Source organism: Haemaphysalis longicornis, unplaced genomic scaffold, assembly GCF_048455015.1.
Source record: "Haemaphysalis longicornis isolate Haplotype H1 unplaced genomic scaffold, Haemaphysalis longicornis Haplotype H1 scaffold_3, whole genome shotgun sequence".
Classification (NCBI taxonomy): Eukaryota; Metazoa; Arthropoda; class Arachnida; order Ixodida; family Ixodidae; genus Haemaphysalis; species Haemaphysalis longicornis.
In genome coordinates, this window is record NW_027526335.1 from 108,385,093 (window position 1) to 108,406,389 (window position 21,297).

A 21,297-nucleotide genomic window follows, 5' to 3' on the forward strand; every position below is an offset into this window, starting at 1 on the left:
GCCACTGTGCCTCATCATCGCAGCCGGATGTTACTCCGCGTGGCGCAAGTAGTGCGTTAGTGGGAATATTTTGAACATGGCACGAGCCGTTTCCGTGATTTTTTGGACTTAATATACTTATAAACTACTGCAGCGACGACAAACAAACTACGATATCACGCACGATAACAAGGCGATATCACGCATTCATAACAATCTCCTTTCAAAACGCGCGCCCCCGTTGATATCTGGGTCCGTAGCTTAGGCGGAGCGATACCGTACGTGAGCTATTGCCTTTCTTAACTTGTTCCCGAGTATAGCGTGGATAGTTGTAGATAGAGACCGAAACACATTCGGAATTCTGAAAACAGAAATGGAGTTTAGTCGCCTTGTTTGCTATAAACAGCTAACATTATTTTAAGAGAACGAGGCTTTTTGTCTTCCACAAACATTAAAGCCCCTTTCGCAACCGCAACAGCGCAGCGCGCGCAACACCCAAGTATATACTAAAGCGCTCCGCGCTATATCGCGCAAGGCGCCATACTATATCCAGTCAAACCCGGCTATAACGAACCCGGATAGAGCGAATTATGCCATATATCGAACAAAAATAAATCAGTAACGGAAATACACGCGATGCATATTCCTTATAACGAAGTTCACATCTGATATACCGAAATCGGCATGCTTAGAATGGGCGCCAAAATGCATGGTCTCGGGGCGGTGATTGAGATGTTGATTGGCCGAGACCACTGAGCAAAGGCCGCGACTGAGACATTGCGCCTCGTATGGAGCGGCATGACGCTTGACACTTTCCGTAACTGTTTCCGACGCGCGGAACTCACGACGGAATCCGCCCAGTCAGTGAGTCGGGACCAAGACGGCAGCTTCCCGATGCTGTGCCGAAAGGAGTGTCCTTCGAAGATTTCCTGAGTGTCGACGACGGCATTGCCGTCACTGTAAGCCCCTCGGACGCTGACACCGTCAGCAGAACCGTCATAATGCTGATGGAAAGCACCGAGGAGGCAGAGGATGTCGCGAGTGAAAGCCGTCCGACGATTAATGAAGCGCTTTCGGCAGTCGATGTCCTCCGCCAATATTTCTTCGATATTGAAGGACACGGACTCGAACTGGTGCAAACAGTCTCTCGTGTAAAGAATGCTGTGCTAGTTGACGCTGCCAGAACGAAAGGGAAAACAAAAATCAGCGCTTTTTTTTTTTTTTTTGGGAAATGGGCAGTTAAGGCGGAAAGTAGCTTTGTTATTTGCAATAAATCGATTGTTTCGTGTATGGTAATGACATACCTTATTTTGCTCGTTTCTGCATGCGGGTGTGGCGGGGGTGGATTCCCGCATATTGCGAACTCGTAACAATAACCTCGTTATGGACGGGTTCGGCTATATCGAACTAATCGTGGCGCATATTGCAGTTCGCTATAACCGGGTTTGACTGTAGTGCTAATCCAGCGCAGCAGGACTGCGGTTTGGCAGCGCTATTTCTTAGGGATATCGAGACCTTTCAGGCCTCCGCCCCCAAAATTGCATATTGTCTCCTAAACTGCTCGAGAACTAACGCCGTACAAAAAAATAGGGAAACAGTATTATAAGACACGAAATAAAAGCCATGTCCTTTTTTATGGGCGCATTAAGACGCGAACGAGTATGACAATGCCCGTAGAATCGATAGTGTACGTGTTCAATGAAACAAGGAAATTGTATACTCTATAGAGTGACAAATGGGGCTGCATGCATTAATTTAAGCGGGATGGTTCCTCGCGTGCATGTTGAAAAAGACTCACCTTAATATAATTTCACGACGACTCCTTGTTTGACACGGCAAAAGGAAAAAAAGGGGGGGGGGGACGCAGAAGAGGAACTTAGAAAGAGACAGAGATCCGGTAGGTGAAGATGAAAACGAGGCGACGATAAAAGGGGGATCATTTTTATAGACTTCACTTTTGCAGTCATACGCCGAGGGCGTATTCGTTCGTCGTATACGTGTGCAGCTCAGCCTCAAAGCGAATGCGCGATAGAGACCTCGCGTGCGTCCGTTGCTCTCCCTTTGTCGCTTATGTAATGACTTGGTCTGGTTAGCGAGTTGAGCAGGGTTGCGTGCTGCATCCAAGGTCGCCACAGCCGCGTCGTTCGATCGTACGAGCGCCGTCGCGATCGATATCGCGGTTGCCAGCCGCCGTCTATGTCTGCCGCTTTCAAGGTGGAGCGTGCGACCGACTTGGCGGGTACTACTACTTCCGCCGGAAGGGCGCTGCTGTGTCTTGCACCATTTTCGCGCCAACTTGCTTCGACGGTGCTTAAAAAGAAGTCGTGAGCCATTCCATTCTGTCGAGGTGAATGACCCGCGGAGCCTTTTAGCGCAGGACGTAACGGTGACACAGAACTTATATGAAAGACGTAGGAGCGAAAGCGTAGGCGACGTAGGAGCGATACCAAAGAAAGACGTACGTACACGCACCCACTTCTATTTTGGTCAAACAACAACAACAAAACGAGCACGCTGACACGTGAACGCCTCGCTCTTTGAAGACAAACAAACAAACAAACGCACACACACGAATGCCTCACAAATCATGCCATTTTCGACGGCATCATTTCGACGGCATGCTCGACGGCATGATCGTGTGCTAAGGACACACACACCGGGACGGATAGTTTTCCTATGGCTCGCGCATCAGAGACGTGGAACCCAATATCCATACATGCTTCGCTTTAAATTTTGCAAGCATGATGGCGGGTGATGTGGGCGGGGGATGCACATGCAAAAACACGGACACCTGAGCACAGTTCTCCTGTATAAGCTTTGCACTAACGCGGAAATTGGATTTCACAGAAAGTGGGTTGCGTCTCCATCCCTCTCCTAAAGGAGCCATGAAGACAAAATACAAGTTGGATTTATTAGAAAGGCTGCTCAGTCCCGATAACAATGATACCAATATCATCGCAATCTTCGAACAAATAACTGAGATATGAAAGAAAACGTGTGAAGCAGTCGCGACCCCCTAGCCAATTTCCCACAACTTTTCTATGACGTCACGGAACCTTGTTTGTGCGATTGGCGGCCGCCTAACTGACCTGTCGCGAGGACACGTGACTGGACGTCTGTATTGGGGCCTCTATAGTTCCATTTGACCGCATCACTTGAATGCTAACGTGCAGTTAACGCACTGAAAATTATGTTTTATTGTTGGTCCGTGTGACGTCATTCTTGCTCATAACACGTCACTGTGGCGCAAAATTTGAAAGTTTTTGAATACTTCTTGCTTTTTTTCGTTAAAAAAACATCTTTTGTGGCTGTAATGGAGCTGAGTGAGATACTGAATCCTAGTTCTTTCAAATTAAATGAAGTTGTATTTTCTCTTCATGGCTCCTTTAATGAGAAGGATGGGTACGTTGTGTCATACGCGGCGCGCCTGAACCCGTTAATCAAGTAACAACCACCGATTATTATTTTAAAGCGAAAGCTTTCTTAGTGTGACCGATGGCGTACCGTCAAAAAAACTGACCAGTTGGTCGACCGAAAAGCTCTGATAAGATCCTTGAACACACGGCGCCTGCGTGAAACCGGCCCTGCATTGCGTGAAGACGGTTACTTGAACATCGCGAATAAGAAACTGTTCTAGGTAAGACGATACACATACCGATCTCTACCTTTATCTTTATCTTATAAACCTCTATCCCATAAACCACTTATCGGTACACATTTAAACCGTTGGTAGATCTGTGAAGCTTTTATTATCAATTGAACGTATTTATTTAATTAGAAGGTTTAACGCACCGTCGCCACTCAGGCGATGAGGCGTGCCGTAGTGTAGTGCTCCGGATTAATTTTGACTACCTGGGGATCTTTAATGTTGATTGATTGATTGTAGGGTTTAACGCGCCGACGCAACGCAGGCGACGAGGCGCGCCGTAGTGGAGGGCTCCGCATTAATTTTGACCACCCGGGGATCTTTAACGTGCGGCGAAATCTCGTACGCACGGGCGTTTTTGCTTTTCGCCTCCATCAGAAAAGCGGCCGCCGGCGACGGAAATCGAACCCGCGACCTCGTGTTTGATCAGCAGCACATCGCCTTAGCCACTGAGCCACCAGGGCGGGTGGTGTGCGCCGAAACCTCGAACTCGATTGGACGCACTTTCAGTGAGGATAATAGACGCACTATTAGCGAAGGTTTTGACGCGCTTTAGACGCAGTTGTGATGTCGGAACGCTTTCGCACGTCTCTCAACTTTCTTGAGGAAGGGATGATAAAGTTTTTTTTTGTTGTTGTTGTTTAACCGACATAACAAGTTCGCGTGTTTTCGAGTTCTTCGCACAACATAACCTCAACACAACGGTCAGCCCTTTTGCAATGTCCCATAAGAAAAACAAGAACGAACGCGAAACAATCAGAAAGGAGCGTCAAGTGCGCCCACGATAGTTCTTGTTGTCGTTGTTGTTGGTCCAAAAAAAAAATGGATCGTACCCACTCAGGGGGATTGGCCAGGAAATGGGCGCTAACTGAGAGACGAGGAAAAACTAATTTGGATTAAAAGAAGAAAAGCGAATAAATACAGAAAAAAGGTGAGTATGAACGGGAGTAAAAAGATAATAAGTAAACTGCCAGAAAATACGGTGCGGTAGCAGATAGAGCTCACCAACTACAAAATCAGCACAAATGAATAAGGAAAGGTTTGGCCGAAGGACAATCGTGGAAATTATGTAAGAAAATTAAAGAAAGAAGATTCGGCAATGAAGGGGAGGCAGTGAGCGGGAAGGCAGAGGATACAGGCGCAGACATGTTTTTAAGAGCAGCCCGCCATCTTGAATTAGCGGCTAGCACGGTAGACGGCGTGATTCAAAGATGAATGAATGTACAGCGCGGCAAAGATCCCCGCGGCAAAAACCCAGTACTTCTATTATAAGTTTCTTGTTTTGGGTATTTTTATTTGTCTTTTACGGCCACCCCCCCCCCCCCCCCCCCCCCCCTCTCCTCTGATATTTTTTTTTTCGCCCTCCTCTGGAATGAAATCTTGCTTGATCCTTTGACCTAACGCGTCAGTCCCCAACTGTGTGGTTCAAAATTGTTTTCAGGAGTAGCTACCTAGAGTAGGAGTAGCTTTACGCGCGGTATTAGAAGGCAACGAGGCTGTCACTTTAGTTGATACTTGCTTCTATTCTAGTCAAAAACGAAAAGAAAAGGTTTAGAACAATAATTTATTTTGAAATAACCGTAGAGGTGATAGCAAAACGTTACGCGCCGCGGTGGCTCAGTGGCTAATACGTTGTGCTGCTGAGCCCATGGACGCGGGCTCGATTCTCGGCCGCGGCCGCCGCTTTTGTGATGGAGAAGAAAAACGAAAGCGCGGTGTGTTCAAGGTTTCTGGGCACGTTAAAAATCCCCCGGGGTCAAAATTAATCCGTGCGCTCCATTACGGCGTGCCTCATCCCCTGTGTAGCGTCGGCGCGTTAAACTCAATCAATCAATCAATCAATCAATCAATCAATCAATCAATCAATCAATCAATCAATCAATCAATCAATCAATCAATCAATCAATCAATCAATCAATCAATCAATCAATCAAATAGCAAAACTTTCAGGATCAACCGGTTGTCGTGCCGCAATAACAAGCTTGCTAATTTTACCGCTCAGCGGCAGTCAGGAAAACGAAATGTAGGTGGTGACGTGACCTACCGAACTTGTCTCGACGCTGTCATATTTGGATTGGCTGGTCGTTTTAGAACCTTTTGAAAACGGAGGGCGTTGAACAAATTGTGATTGAAATGAACAACAAGAAAAAGAAAGTTCTGCCAGTGTCGCTTCGCAATACATGGTAGAGGCAACAGGGGAGCGCAGACCCTTGTATTTACCAAAACGAAAATACAAAAACTACGGTTGGAGACGGCGGGGGGGGGGGGGGGGGGGGGGGGGGATAATTTTTTGGCAGCAAAAAAAAAAAAAAACTGGCCCGCGCAGGGATCGAACCTACGACCTTCGCGTTATTAGCACGACGCTCTAACCGACTGAGCTAGCGGGCCAGCACAGTGCTTTATGAGTACCAGCCCTATATTAGTGCCTGCGTTTAGACCGGAGCTTTGGAAAAATGTCAGGAACGAACCACTCATATGGTGGCGGGTTACCAACTGAAGCTGCTTCGGTATCATTGGGTTGCACATATTCACGAAACCAAAATTCCGAGAACACATAAGCACTTCTTATCTAATATGAATACGAAATGATTAATTCCAAATGAACGCCCAAGACGCTTTCTTCCCGCCTCGAGTTGTCAAGCTCCTTTGTAATCGCGCCGCTTGGGGCGCTTTGCTTGCGGTCCGCCTCGACGCTTTCGAATGGCTTCGATCCGTCTCCCACGCGTTGCGCAACTGCTCGTTCCTGGCACCATGAGTTGACGACTATGGCGCTGCTTGTCCGTTCGCTCGTTTGGCTACGTTCCTCCGCTCCCTTCAACCTCAGTGTGCTGGCGGTGACAACCACCTCTCGCTACTGCCAAGTGAATGCTCGCGCTGTGAAGCGCCTGGTGCTATGGAATGTATCGGGCTGTGGTACCTTGTAGTGGCTTCTCTCGTAGCTTCGCGTTCTATTTTCGGAGTAAATGACGATTACGTTTTCACCGCATCGGGCTTTTAAAGGTACAATGTAGGCTACTATATTCTTGCGCTATTCGAAAGAACTAGCCTCAAAACTCAAACTCCGCTGCGACTCTGAAGGACGCTGTTCGAACAAAAAAGAAAGAAAAAGTCGCAAGCGTTAGCCAGTTTTTAAATTTCCGGTAACGGGCGTCAACATTGCACAATTGAGCAGGTACCAAAAACTATAGCAGTTGGTGTGTTAACATAATGCTAGCATTCCGAAAGTGCGATCCAACAAAACCAAAGGGACTACTACGATCATATGGTCGTCTTCTTTGGCAGTACCTTTTGTCGGCAGCTACCAATAGCACGGGCTATTCATTGTGACGTCATAAGGGCAGTGTGAGGGAGTGGCTGGTGGGTCGCCACTATTTTCTGTTTCCCGTGTTATTTAGGGTAACTCTTCGAAGTGCGGGTTTAAATATGAGGGGTTGTTATTCTGACGCGCGATAATTTTGAGGGAAATACCTTTTTCTAGAAACTTTGTCTCCAGGGTCCTCTGAAAACACTGGCACAGCCTGCAGTCCGGGCTCAGCTCATACGTTTGACAGTCAGTTTTGCTGTGCGCTCCTGGGAAGCCTTCGCGTCATCTATTGTTGAAGTGTATACAATGCCGCGAAGCACTGTCGCTCGCAAGGCTTAGTAATAGGCATAGTAACCGCCATCCGGAAGAGGCCTCTCGGCAGCATTTCGTACATGCCTTTATGCCGCCAGGCTGTAAAGCCAAGCCGCCGGCCTTATCGGCAATGCACCACTGCAATCTTTTACTTGTGCAATCCGGCGTAACGGGCTTGACGTTCCTCGGGCAGCCAAGGCGACTTCCGCGAAATATGCGCGGCGACAAGTGGCTATTTTTAGGCAAATCGCGCTCTTAACATGAGCACTCCCTCTCGACATCGAGCAACCACAAGAGGCCACTCGTTCTCAGATAGGACGTGCTCTGACTTCCGCCGCTTGGCTTTCTCATACGTGGAACGATGCATCTCAGCTTTCCTGAGGCCCTAGAGACAGTTGTGGTGGGCCCAGGTATTCCTGGGGCCGTACGCAGATTAGCTAGAATTTAGTTTGTCGTCATCGAGTCGCGCCATCAAGTCAGTGAGAGAGAGGAAAGGTCGCCAGTCTACTCGCCTCACCTCGTGTGTCTCTCAGCTCTCTCGCTAAGCGATTGGATAATTTATTCATGCCCTCAGGCTCGTGTTTTGTTACTTGGCCAGCGTCTTTCCACTTTTGCGCATACGGCTATTTTCCCACCGCGTGTCGGCGAGCTATACTATTAAGCGTGAACCGCATGGAGCGTTTTTGCACGCGATTCGTGCGCATCGGCGTTGCGCGCGCGATATTTTCACGCCGGCGCCGACGATTTCGCGCCCGCGGCAGCTGCTGCCTCGGTCAGAAAATGACGCGGACGCGCGCGGCAGTGGGAGGAGCCTGGCGACTTGCGCCAATGGCGTTGACGTACTCAGAAAGTAAGCATTACTTGCTGACCGAGTACGTCAACGCGAACAGTGTAGTAAGGCCTTGTATTCGCAACAAAAAAGAAAGCCCAATTGTCAAAGTTACGAAATTTGATCGGCGCAGTAAGTGAATAGGAATAATATTAAGGAAAAAAACAAAAAAAAAAAAACGAAAGAAAGACCCAAATCAAATGAAGAATCGTCCATTGGTAAGCCAAATCTGGAACCCATCATTCGTCGAAGCAAACAAAAATCGACGAACAACAAATATTCCGTAACAATATCGAATTCGGTCAGCGACAAGAGAACACAAAAAGTAGGAAAAGTTTTGAAGAAATGAAATCAATAATACATATGCTCTCTAGCGCCGTCACGGAGATAAAAAAAGCAATAGAACCGATATTATCTGGCTTGACGTTTTCCTTCCAAGTTCCAATGCCAGAAAGGAAACGTAAGGTTGGCGACTTGAACGGAGCAGCGTCGTAAGAATGCTGACGCATCATGATCAGACAATTCTCAGAATTTCTGTAGCTTTTTTTTTTTTTGTCTGGAGCTACGCATAGGTCACATTATGTCATAAGACGAAATAGAAGGCGACGTGAAGAGGAAAGGGTTAGCTCCTACACTATGATGCACACGCATCGGCCAAGTGGGCGCGCTGATAACACCGGGCTTGAAGATAAAGAGCTGCGCGCTGAGTTGGCGCCGAATCTGCATGTAGCGTGAGGATGTCTCGTAAAGTGTCGTCACGCGAGTCGCTTGCCAAGGCCCGCGCCAGCACCTTATAACGCGTAAGCATATTTCTTAGGGCGGTGTAGAGGTAGGCGCTCGCCGAGTGCGGAGTCTTGTACAGAGCGGCCGGTTATTAGAAGGGAGACAAAAGCGAGGTGTGCGTTTGGAACGGAAACCCTCTGTCTTTTGATGCGGTGTCGGGCACTGCGTAACGAAATTCTCGTTTTTTTTTTTTAAGTTCTGGCTTGATTTATTTTTTCGTAGTGTCTTAATTCGGTTGCGTCTTTTCTTCTAATCATGCCTCCCCCCCCCCCCCCCCCCCTAACCCTCTTAAGAGAAATGCTGCGTATACATCGCTAGTGATCACTTTTTGGCCTATGAATACAGCATACGAACATCCTCCATACACCCGACGTGTCACTCCAGCGGACATTTTTCGCAGTTGTATGCACGGTTAGGTTGCCTAGGTGATTGGGCGAGCACCGAGGCAAGTGCGGAAGGGAGGAGGTCTACCTTTACGCATACACATATACACATCAATATAAAGCTTGGTATAAAGCGCATCTTCCGTTTCGTGTGTCCTTTTTTTTTTCTTTTATGCTGTCGTGTTAAGTTAAGCGCTCTATGTTCCATAATATCACATGTACACCTTACTGCTCGCTGAAATCGCACTTCGGACCTCAAAGCTGGTCCCCCTATTTTTTATAAATGCTGAGAACGAGGAAGTGCAAAGATATATAGCTCTGCTCAGGACAACGCAGACTCTGATGGTGGTACTGGACACATGTAGCAGATCGAAAATATGGCCCGGCAGGACTTTGGTGCGTAGAGTCATTTTCGCTTGTCTTTCGCAGCCTTCGCTAGGGAAATTAACCTTGCGCGAAGTAGCGAGATTGTTCTTGGGTGAAAATATGGACGACCACTTGACACGACTACTTTGCAGACCTTGCCGCCGCAGGCGAGGTTTTCTTCGGGTCGTGGTCGACAACAAGTATCCTTTGTGGGACGGCTTCCGCGAGCACGCAACGCGTCCGTGATTTCCTAGCCCTGAACGGTGCGTCTGTGAGTGAACATGTCCTAGCCTTGAACAGTTCGCCCGTGAGTATTTCCTATAGCCTTGACCCGTACGCCTGTGAGCATTTCCTAGCCTTGAACAGGGCATACGATACTTTGTTCGGGAGAAACATAATTGTCTGAAACTAAGTTATCGATGTGCATCGCTGCCGGCTGCGCCGTGGGCTTAAATCACTTCTCCGCGCGCCGAATGGTCGGTCAACGAGCTACGTGAGTTATAGTTTGGAGCCCGCTGCGGCTTGTGGCTTTCGAGGACTTTGTGAAAACAAACTAACAAGCAACGCATTTCCACTTAGCGCGCCGAAGAAACAGTTTGTCCATAGGGTCCTCGCGAAGCGCATTATTGGGCAGTGAGAAAACAGTATGAATGAAGGTGTAGAACGGAAGGTAAACCGACCCAATGGGCGAGCGAAGGACGCCAAAGGCAGGCTGTTTCTACAGCAGCTGAGACAAGCGCGTGACCTTAGAAAAGCGCAACGCTGCTTTTGTGGCCTTCTGGGACTGTGACGGGCACCGCCTGTGTCCCGAAATAGTGCGCCCTATCGAGTTTGCCGAGTGTTGTTCAGAGGTGCTGTGTGTGCTTTGGGCCGCGGGCGCACTGGTCCAAGAGGCGTTCAGCTGTCGCATCAGCACAAAAGTTGCGAACAGGGCTGTCAGGCACGCCGATGGTGAAGGAGTACGCGTTCGTGAAGGCAACTCCAAGCCACAGGCGACAAAGCAGGGTCCGAGCGCGCAGTTGTCGCTGGCAATCGGCGTCGAGCAAGTGCGGTCGACAGTTCGAAAACTCAAGGGCAAACTCGCGTGGCACGCACTCTTGTCTCAAAGTACTTCGTGCAGCGCTTTCAAGGCCAGCGCGTCAATCAAGGGTTCTCTGCGAATGTCTCGTTGGTGTCGCCCGTTTAGTGATTGTAGCCTGAAGTCATACGCAAGGTATACTCTCAAGAACAAAATAAGTGAGAAAGCTTGTGTCGATGTCTAGGTGATTTATTCTTTGCTTGTTTTCCCCGTTCCTTTTTACGATGTTTTCCAGCGTGTGTTGAATTTGCTTAAGACCTTATTCGGAGGGGTGCGACAACTAATATTCAGCGATAAAACTTTTCACGCTAGCACGTTTGGTTCTGAAATTCGCTGCTAATCGTACCGGCGGGAGATGTCCGCGCCTTTGGCTACACTGCACGGAATTACACGAATAGCGCGAACTCAACGATCGTTGGAGAGGCGCTCTCGCGTGAGCCGGAAAGCCAGTTCACGGTCAGTCGGGAGAGCAGACGCACTCTTGGAATTGTGCCATTTGGCGGAGCGCGCCTCGCGCTTGCGTCTAGCGTAGGCGTGCATTCAGCCTTCGCGGGCAAGGAATGCAAGGGAAGTGTGCAAAGTGTATTATTGGACGTAGTGTTAAAAAAACGTCAGCAGAAGCGACAACACTTGAAGGTACACGCTCATAACATGGCGCTCGTGTTTCCGTTACCCGGTCGGGGTCGGTTGTTCTAGAGACCGCGAGTGTTTACGCTCTTCGAACTCACGCAAGATTGTGTAGTTCGCCTGATAGGCTGATCGTTGTAGCGTGCTGCGTAGACAAGAGTGTGGATAGTCCGACGCCGGGTCGATATATTTTGTCTAGAACATTCGCTAAAGGCGCTCGCGGTGAACCGCTTTGCGTCTATGTTACCCTAACGCTAATTCGGTGTGTCGCAACGTCCTGTAGACGTTATTAAACTGATGAACTTGACCCTTTCAATTGGGGGTACGTTCAATCGAAATTTGAATTATAACTCCGCCGTGGCCACGGTCGTCAGTGCGAGTGCGTAAAGCCATATCATGTGGGTGCATGCCGCGCCCTCTTGGATCGACTGAAGCAGTGAACACAGCAGGGGCGGTATTCTCGTAACTGTCCCTTTTGAAAACGTCCCTTTTGCGTCCCTTTCATCGTGACGTACTTCCGGTTAAGCAGTGGGCGTTGGCAGTAGGTTTGCCGCGCTTGCGCTACATCACTTCCGGTTGTTTGCTTTTAGCCAATCAGGGCTCGCCAAAAGGGACACTTTTGAAAGGGACGCAAAAGGGACAAAACCCGAGAATACCGCCCCAGGACAGACCAGGTCGGTCCTGTCGAGACATAAAATTGAGAAGTTGTTCATATTGTTCATATATGTTCTGTGTCTTTGTTTGTAGGGTAAGGTTTTGTGTGTATCGAGAAATAAACAGCTCCCGAGACACCGCTTGTCTCGGGAGCTGTCAGTTACACCTTTGAAAGCTCAGTGTTATTTCAAAGATGACTTACTGGGTTATGTCATCTTTTTTTGTGTGTAACGTTGTTCTTCGTACGCGTCTGGGATTTCGTATCGGTGCCAGGCTTCTCGACAGTGTCATAGCCTGATAGTGCAACAAGACGTGCACTGGTTACATTTCTCAGCGCAGTGCGCGCGCGGCCGATGTGTATGGTGTCACCAATTGGAATAACCTCTGTCTACTGCGGATCAGTCGCTCTAGCTTGAAGCAAGTAACTAAACAGATATTTCCTAAGCAGTTTGGCTGGTGAGCAGAGTACCTGGGCAGTTAGTTCACAAAAACACGAGTCGGGGAATTATGCTTCATATGCGACTTGCGTAAAAATTCAGCACGCCGAGCTGCACGGGCCTAAGGTTTGAAGTGGAGTACCATAAGGCAAAGAACTGTGTCCTCTTGTGGTACTTGGCTTTCAGGTGCTTTAATGGCACCGGCATGCTGCGGACAGCGGTTCAATCGAAGACATTGATTTCTATTGGGGAGGAGTTTGCGAGCAATCACATAACCTGCTGTTGGAAGCGCGGTTCCTCATGCATGTTAGCTGCAACTTCTTTATTAAACAAGCCTACGCATAGAGACTCTTCCCGCACCACGAATGTATAACGAGTAAAAGCAATACATTGAAATTGTACGTTTCGATTTCAGATAGAAAAGAAACGTAAACAGGTAATTACATGAGATAATTAGATCAGGAAATAACTCAGTGTAAGCAACCAGATAATTAGGCAAGATCTCAAAGTTATTCTCGCGTTATCTGCCGCTGATGTTGTGTGCCTACGTGTTTGCGAAATTTTCGCACTGTTCTCCTTCCTTACGTGTAGGATAGCGAACTAGGCTACGGCCTGGTTGACATTCCTGTCCTGCCTTTCCTTTACCTTTATTCCCTCCTTTCTTGCACCGAAATATTTGTTATGTTAACTGCAACTGTAAAATTTTTGAGCTGCTCTTTAGAGAGACGAACTTGTAGAAAAGCTTACGTGGGCAAAATGAATGACGTGATTTCTGCAGCGCGAATCGTATAATAGTGCGCGTTTCCTCAGAGCGCGAGACTATGAATTTCTAATCGCCTTGCTTATCAAGACTCCACATACATATCGGCAGGGTTCATTCTGCATGCAAAAAAAAAATGAAGTACTGATAGCTGGTCCTGTTGGTTATACAATCCATTGAACAAATTTGAAGCGGTGGAAAAAAATACAGATACAAGAGTGACAGAACAGCTATGGCTATCGCAGTGAAGTTCGACGCATTTATGCAACTTCGTGTACGCATTACGGAGAGATATCCCATCTACCGTCCTTGTATCTTTTTCCCCCGCTGCAAGATTACAAAATCGATATCGATATGGATCGCAGATTATACAGAAGGGGTTTGAATGGGCAAAGAGGCGCGTAGAAAATGATTGACGGGGTCTTCGGATGTGCTGGTCGGCGCCGCGGTGTCTGGTGCAGGGAGTCGCGCGACTTTTCTTTAGATAAGCCGGAGTGACGCGCGTGTCAGCACTCCGAGGAGATACGGGAGGAATGAGACGAGAGCTGGAGAGATAACTGCCGCGCTGATTCCCGCCCACCCACTCGCGCGCACTTTCTTCAGTGCACGCCGCCGATGGGCGTGAATGCACTCGGCGCTGGAGTAGGGCACGGGCGCGTCCTTTCGGATAATCAGCACGGAGACGAGAGGCTCATTCTCGCCGGCAAGGGCGTGGCAGTGCGCGCTCTTCTTAACGAGACGACCTATTTGCTTTTGCTTGCTCTGCACTCGCGCGGGCTCTCGGTGTTAATATATTAAGATAAGAAGGAGACGCGTCGTTTTTCGAGTCATGTTCGACAGCGTGTGCCAGCTTATTGTTTAAATTTTTTTTCCCGGAAATATTTCATGAGTAGGGCTAGTTTGTATTCAGTACTGCACAGCTGGGTTGAAAATATTTTTTCACTGGTTTTATTGCGCCAGTAGTGATTTTGCAGAGATAGTTGGTAGTTAATACTGTTTAAGTTTATCTCTAATAAGCTTGAGAGAAAGAAGGCAGTGCCGTGCGACGTCTGACTGCCCTCTTTTGGCGAACGACACGTCTTTCCATTGCCATAACACGAACGCTGGACACTAAACATGATGGATAAGGGTGCAACGCATAATTTCATCATGGCGTATATAGCGTGCACGCCTCGATCCAAGCTAGCATTTATCCGTACGGCTGAAAGTCACGAGGCATGGTCGTAGCCGGCGTCATAACCCGCTGCTTGCGCGGTTTGAGAAGTGTGATCCCGACCCCATCCCGCTCCTTATATATAGTGACGCTAGTTGGAGAACGACGAGCGGGATTGAACTCGCACTTCTCGCGAGGTGAGTGGGATGAGGGGAGCAGAGTGGACCCACCCTCTCCCCACCAGGGTCATCGGCAGATGGCCGTGAACGCACCCATAACCGGTAATCACATTCTGAATTCTTACTAATGCCTTCGAAAGTTGAACTTTCGCGCATTCTCCACAATTAAGTGGCGGCAGCAGCGAGTGTCCTGTGATCATGATGAATAAACTTTATTTGAGTCGAGGTGCTGATGTTAGGGCACCCGCCCGGTGGGAGGCTTCCTTATAGTCCGGGATGCCTTGGACCGTGCTGGCCATCCGTGCCCTCTCCACCAATCGTCGCTGCGCTGGGAGATCGGAGCTGGTCAGCAGCTCCTTCCACTGCTCATAGGTAAAGTTGGGGTTAGGGGTGAGGGTTGGGGATTGCTGGTACTCCCATACCATGTGGTACAGGGTGCCTGGTTGGGGGAAGTTTTGGCATGTGGCGGGATATAGGGTGTGACACATGGCATGTATCATGGCGAAAAAAAAAAAAAAACGCAATGCTCCTGACACAGAAATGCAGTGACGAACGGCAGGACTTCATTTTTTTATTTAGGAGGTTATCAAGCGAGATGTTGCGCGAAACATCGGGTTATCACTGCACAATGGCGTTCGACGCAGAGAAGAAACCGCAGTATGTACCTCACATGGAACTACACTTGTTTTATTGTAATTCCATTTTCTAACTGTAGATACGTGGTGACTGAGGTGTCTTTCACCAGAAAAAAAAAAAAAAAAGAGAGAGAGAGTTCGCGTCTCAGTACAAGCACTTTACGAGAGGCTCTCGCTGCCAGCGTTTCGTCTGAATCGGTTCTCAGCGTCGTATCTGTGGGGCTGAACAGAGGACGTCGCTTTTCCTGCGCGGCGTCCCAGTCACAACGACGTCGTCGCGCATGCGTTTCCCTTCCGCCTTCTCGTGTGCGCGGGTCACTGCACGCTTCTTCGCACCGACGATTCTCCGCGCTGACGTGACGCACTGCGTCGGCAGAACGTGGGATTGAGCGAACCATTGAATGAAACACGGAGGGCATGCGCCGTAGTGTGCGAAGAGAGAATGGACGGAAGGGGATTGTTGGTCCAATACCGTATTCAAAGAGTATCTTAGAATCGGTATTGCACTCTAGGTGACGCGTCGATGTTTCCGTCCGACAGGGTGAATAGTGCGGGCGTACGGTCCCTCCGTCACGGCGTTATTGACCGCTGTATCCAGGATGCCTTCTGCTCTATCTACAGAGAGTAGTGTTTACCCTTAGCAGACCTTCCAACGAAATGGCACCAGTTAGTCGTAAAGAAAGAAGTAATCATTCTGCAATGACTGCTTCGATGTGAGTGGCAAAGTTTAGAAGCGCCAAGGTGTGCCGGGGAAATTGTGGGCTTCATCCCCATGTCAGTGGATCTGCCGTGGCACCCACTCTTCTAAACACACGCATCCTGCGGTACGCAAGTACCGCATTTGTGAGCGCGTACTCTACATACGCGCGTACGTGTACGCGCACGTATGCGTGCGTACATCCAGCGTACACAGCGTACCTTTGTGGTAGGCGTAGCAATCCTCCAATACTATAGTAGGAAGGTGCATGTTGTCAAGCGTATATTCTGCCGGGGCCTTACGTACAAAACAACGTGCGTCGAAGGGGTCAGTCAATGGCTTAACGGGGTACCCTGTATGGCCCGCTGGCTTGAGCCCCTCAAAGACTACTTCTAACTGTGGGTTACCTTGCGGCGCTCTTTTGTTGCGCACTTATTCGGCCTCCTTGTCCAGCCGATAATGCAAGGTGAGACAGTTAGTAAAGTATTATAGCAGGCTGGCCCGCAGGCTGGCCCTGAGTGTAATTGTGCATATTAGGCGTATTCTCAAAACTTGGCAAAAAGCTTAGACTTGGATTTTAAGTTCACGCATACAGCTAAACCACTCGCAAGGCGGACGTCAGCGCAGGGGTAAAGTGTCTAAGCAGGGATGCACTGCAGAAAGTGCGAGAATTGGGCCCGGTATCGGCGTCGCTGTAGAGCGCGTGTACTTTTATTCATTCGGAGATATCAGTACCCGAAAAGCGATATGTCTCTTCACCCGAACCGCTATCGCTTCCCGGTGAGAGAGAAGTCGCGGTGTCTCGCGGGCGGCGTGCGACACGTACTCGCGGAAGTGCAGGCGCCGTAACGTATGCGCTTCCCTTTTCTCGGGTTTTCTGGGAAGCGATGAACAACGGTGAGCGCGCGCTTCTGAGTTATCGCCGGTCTCGTTTGCGAACTTCCAAGTGTGTCGCCGTTAATTGGCTCTTCCGAGAAGCTCGGGTGTACACGGCACGAGAAGCAGCGGCGGCGCAGTGTCGTGCGATGCTGAGTCTACGCGCCGCTCGCAGCTTCCACGAGGTGCCTGAAGTTTTCCCGGAACAAACCACGGTAAAGGAGGGCATATAAATTACGATAAGATTAATGGCAGCAAATAAATCATACGTGTTAGGGAAGGGAAGATCTATTTATTTATTTATTTATTTATTTATTTATTTATTTATTTATTTCAGAATACTGCGGGCCAGAATGGCCCTAGCAGGAGAGGCAAAGTGAAACATACATTTGAACACTGGTCGGTAACAGCAACCTAACGATATCAAGAAAAAAAAAACATTTACCCCAGCTAAACTGCCAGTGAAACACAACATATTAGACAAAACAGCAGGTGAACAATACACATTGCGAAGCCAAACAGAATGCAAATATCAATCGTGCGGATAAACAAATAGCACACTGATATGAGAGCACTGCATTACAATGTGCCACAAAAAAATTTGAACAAGTCGGTACGGCAGAAGATGGTAAAGGGAGACGAAATAGGAGACGAAAAGGATGGTCCGGAAACACTGATCATTATTTAATCGTAAAATCGCGGCAGTCCAATCTGGGAGTCATAAAAAGCGGTCATTGTACATTCCGCTCCTGTAAGCAACGGTATTCCGTCTCCTTCTTTGGAAAAGAGGGATCTCAACGCCGTCTCCTCAACCCGATACTCGCTGACATATGAGGAGCGAATTTCGGAGGAGGGGATTTTTTTCCCTTCACGGCAGATTGTGGGGGGAAGTGTCAGGTCTACAAGAACGACGACAGGCTGGGAGATTCGACTCTTGACAAAATCCTACTCATAAGGCAGGCTTAAGATGGAGGCGAAACGGTGGCGTGAGCAATTACAACAAGGACGCTGAGTGGACAGTATTGCATATCTAATGCATACGAGGCCGGAAGGCCGCTTTCGACCGTGTTACAATGTCCTCGCAGGACCCCTTAGTCCTCCGTAAGGTTGTATCTGCAGTAAACGCTTGTCTATGAACGGGAAGAAAGATATACAACGGGGAAAGTTGCCTCGTGTAAAACCACGATTGCCGTCGTTTCAGGGCAGCGATGGTGGTTCTAATGCTTATAATAACGCGGCGGCCCGTGAAAGCCTTCCGCATTAGAGACCCGTGGTTAACTTAGGCGCGTTGCATCTTTCCCCGTCATGCTTTCACGACCCCTGACAACTACTGCCGCGTTGTTCAAGGTCTTTCCGACTCTCGGGGGGACTGCGCGTACAGGCTGGCATTTCCTATTCGGACTTTTCCTGTAGTGTCTGATAATAAAAGCGTTTTCAGAATCGTGCGCACGCTTCTGCCGCTGTTCCTTGAAATAGAAGGACTCAGTAAACGAAGACTTATGCGCGCCTTCCGCACCAAACTTAGCATGCCCAGGGTTGCGGTACCACCGACGGACTATCGTGCGAAAGCGGCATACATTCATGCTTATAAAGCATTGTCCAATGCAGCACCGTGGATGTGTGCTACCCTGTGGGTATGTAGGGCCTTTCTAGGCTCAAGAGGGCGCGCACATGATTCAGAGTACGCGCACACATTTCTTGTGGTCTACCTGCTTGCGCTCTAAGTAATTGATTGATTCAGGCCTCGATTGAAATTCTTGAATAATTGAAGTGAGTTGCTGAGCCGTTTTATAAAGTGTGGTTCGTTACACGCCTTCGAGTATGTGCCACTGTCGGCAAGCTTGATTAGAGTTGCAGAGAGAGAGAGAGAGAGAGAGAGAGAGAGAGAGAGAGAGAGAGAGAGAGAGAGAGAGAGAGAGAGAGAGAGAGAGAGAGAGAGAGAGAGAGAGAGAGAGAGAGATGTTTAAATAACTTGCCACAGTTCCTTGCCGAGCAGCGAAACCTATAGCCGTTGACCTGTGTGCGAGTGAGAAAGAGAAAAATAACTGTGGTTGATTCCTCTGTCATAGGAATCGGTAAAACACAAAAGTGAAATGTGCAGCGAAATCTGCAGCTGAGCATGATTTGCGGGTCGGCGGCTGTCTTGTGGATGTGCTTGATGAGCGACGTCCTGCTGGTGGGTTGCTTCGGCGAAGGTGTACTGGCGTCGTTTCCGTGACGGATATGACGTCAGTGAAATCTTCGTGTATCCCGGCATAAAACACTGTCGTGTTAAAATATAAAACCCGAAAACGAACAAAGTATAACGTACCCTTTAGGACTAAAGGTTGTTTTTCTACAAGAAGACCGTGTGTGCTGGGGTGCACCCTTTACAGGCCGCCTGCTTCGTTGCACTGGCGTCATTTCCGTCACGTATATGACGTCAGTGAAATCTCTGTGTATCCCGGAATAAAACACTTTCGTGTTAAAAACTTTATCGCCGAGAAGTCTGTGTTAGAGAGGTGTGATGCCCGACAGCCGCAGCTTGTCGGCCTCTGCGAGTGGATATGCGCTGTATGGATCCTAACCCTCCTTCTCTCCTTGTCCGTGCAGGTGAGACGACCACGTACATCCTGCGGGTGGCCGTGCGTGCCCGGCACCGGGCGCTGGGTCCCCTGCACCCGGGCTTCGACATCAACGGCATCATCCACGACGGCCTGTGCAAGCTGCTGCCGGAGAACGCGCACAAACTGTGTAGCGGCCGTCTCTTCATCTCGCTCACGCGCGTCTCGGACGGCAAGAACGTGCTCATGTCCGAGTTCGAGACCCGGGACCAGCTAATACAGGTACGCATCCCTTGCTCACGGGCTGACCCAAGAGGACGAAAAAAAAAGCGAACCGAAAGAAAAGCGACGAACAACACACTGACGTCGTCTTTAGTCTGTGTTCGTCTCTGTTGTTGCTTGTGCATTTTGTTGTAAACGGAACAACAGCAGAAAAACTGGAAGAATTAGCATGCTAATTTACCAGAGAGCAACCTTGACATTCTTGTTATGTTGGAGTGCAGAGAGAATAAACACTTTTGGCTCATAGCAACGGTGTTTAGCTAAGCCATGGATGCAGCTAAGCCATGCATGCCAGGGAGCCACCCGCCGCAGTGGCTCAGTGGCTAAGGCATTGTGCTGCTGAGCACGAGGTCGCGGGTTCGATTCCCGGCCGCTGCGGCGCTTTCTTGTTGGAGGCGAAAGCGCCCGTGTGTTCGAGATTTGGGCGCACGTGAAAGATCCCAGGTGGTCAAAAGCAATCCGAAGCTCTCCACTACGGCGCGCCTCATCTCTTGCGTTGCGTTAGCACGTTAAACGTAATAATCAATCAAGTGAAGGCATTCTAATTTGCCTGAAACGGAGAACAAAAATTACGAGGACAACTAAGCATTTCCTATGGTTTAGTGAATGCGAAAGCGTAAACGTTCAACTGTCGTACGTGTCCTCGCATTTTGATGAACCAGTTTTGATGAAGCGACCATTTCAGCCGTTTCCTCTAGCCAGACTTCTCCCGTAGATGCCCCTGTATTGGAAGCAGACGGGAATTTTGTAACGTTTGCAACTTCACTGTGATCTAATTATGACGAGAAGAGAAAACTCGAAGTAAGGACAGGCTTGTCCTAGCGGCCAATCGTTCCATGATTTAAGCAGCGCTTGTTGTCGGGCTGGTTGGTTTAACATCGTTTGTAGGATTGCGCAATGGGGTATAACGCAAAGACTGGTTAAAGAGAAGGGCACGTACTTGCAATGACTGCGCACTGACAAGTGTTTATTATAGATGATACATATATACACGGATCCTCCTCCTCCTCCTCCTCCTCCTCCTCCTCCGCTTCTTCTTCTTCTTCTTCTTCTTCTTATTATTATTATTATTATTATTATTATTATTATTATTATTATTATTATTATTATTATTATTATTATTAGTAATATTATTAGTAGTAGTAGTATTAATTTTTCTTCTTATTCTTTTCTTTCTTTCTCTCTGTCTGTCTTTCTTTAGGGATAACGCACGGAGCATTAGCCATACTAGGATTCGATTTAAAAAATGCCATTGACGTGCGTTTAGAAACGTGATCACGAAAATATGAACCAAAACTCACAAATGGCGTGATTCCTTTCCATGCAGGTCAAATTGACGCGTGGCTTAATTGCGGTACCAATGTTGGGAAATGGGGCTTTCCAAATATACCAATAGCGCAACGTTATTGGACCTCCACGAACGGTTTTTTTTTATTTTTAATTTTGCGTGTTCAGGTTAGTATTCTCGCGTTAATATTTTGTTTGTCCATCACTGTACGTGATTCCACTGAAAGGAAGCACGTGTTTGAGTCATGCGAGGCGAAACGCCTGTGCAGTTTGTTATCTCCCAGCTGATATGCAAACCGTGCAACTATGTACACCCGTGTCCTACATTTGAGAGCATCTACGAACGAGGTTAGCGTGATAGCCGTGTTGTTAGTGTGCTGTCGGCAACACATTGGCGGTTGTGAAGGTTGCGTTCCGCTCACGCGGAAGCGAATCCACCAAAAAGAACGAAAAATATGGATGCGTGGCGTCACACGATTTCGCTCTT

The 21,297-nt window shown here is 48.5% G+C and overlaps 1 protein-coding gene and 1 non-coding gene across 2 annotated transcripts in view; one reads left to right on the forward strand and one right to left on the reverse strand.

The window, feature by feature from the left end:
• Positions 1 to 21,297, forward strand: part of LOC144175007 (uncharacterized) — a 69,786-nt gene that overhangs the window by 36,672 nt on the left and 11,817 nt on the right. Inside the window, exon 2 of the mRNA XM_077704014.1 lies at positions 19,291 to 19,523. Coding sequence (XP_077560140.1) covers positions 19,291 to 19,523 — 233 coding nt within the window. The remainder of the gene's footprint in view (positions 1 to 19,290; positions 19,524 to 21,297) is intronic.
• Trnai-aau (transfer RNA isoleucine (anticodon AAU)) lies at positions 5,940 to 6,013 on the reverse strand. Its single transcript has one exon. It is a non-coding gene; the product is annotated as a tRNA-Ile (tRNA).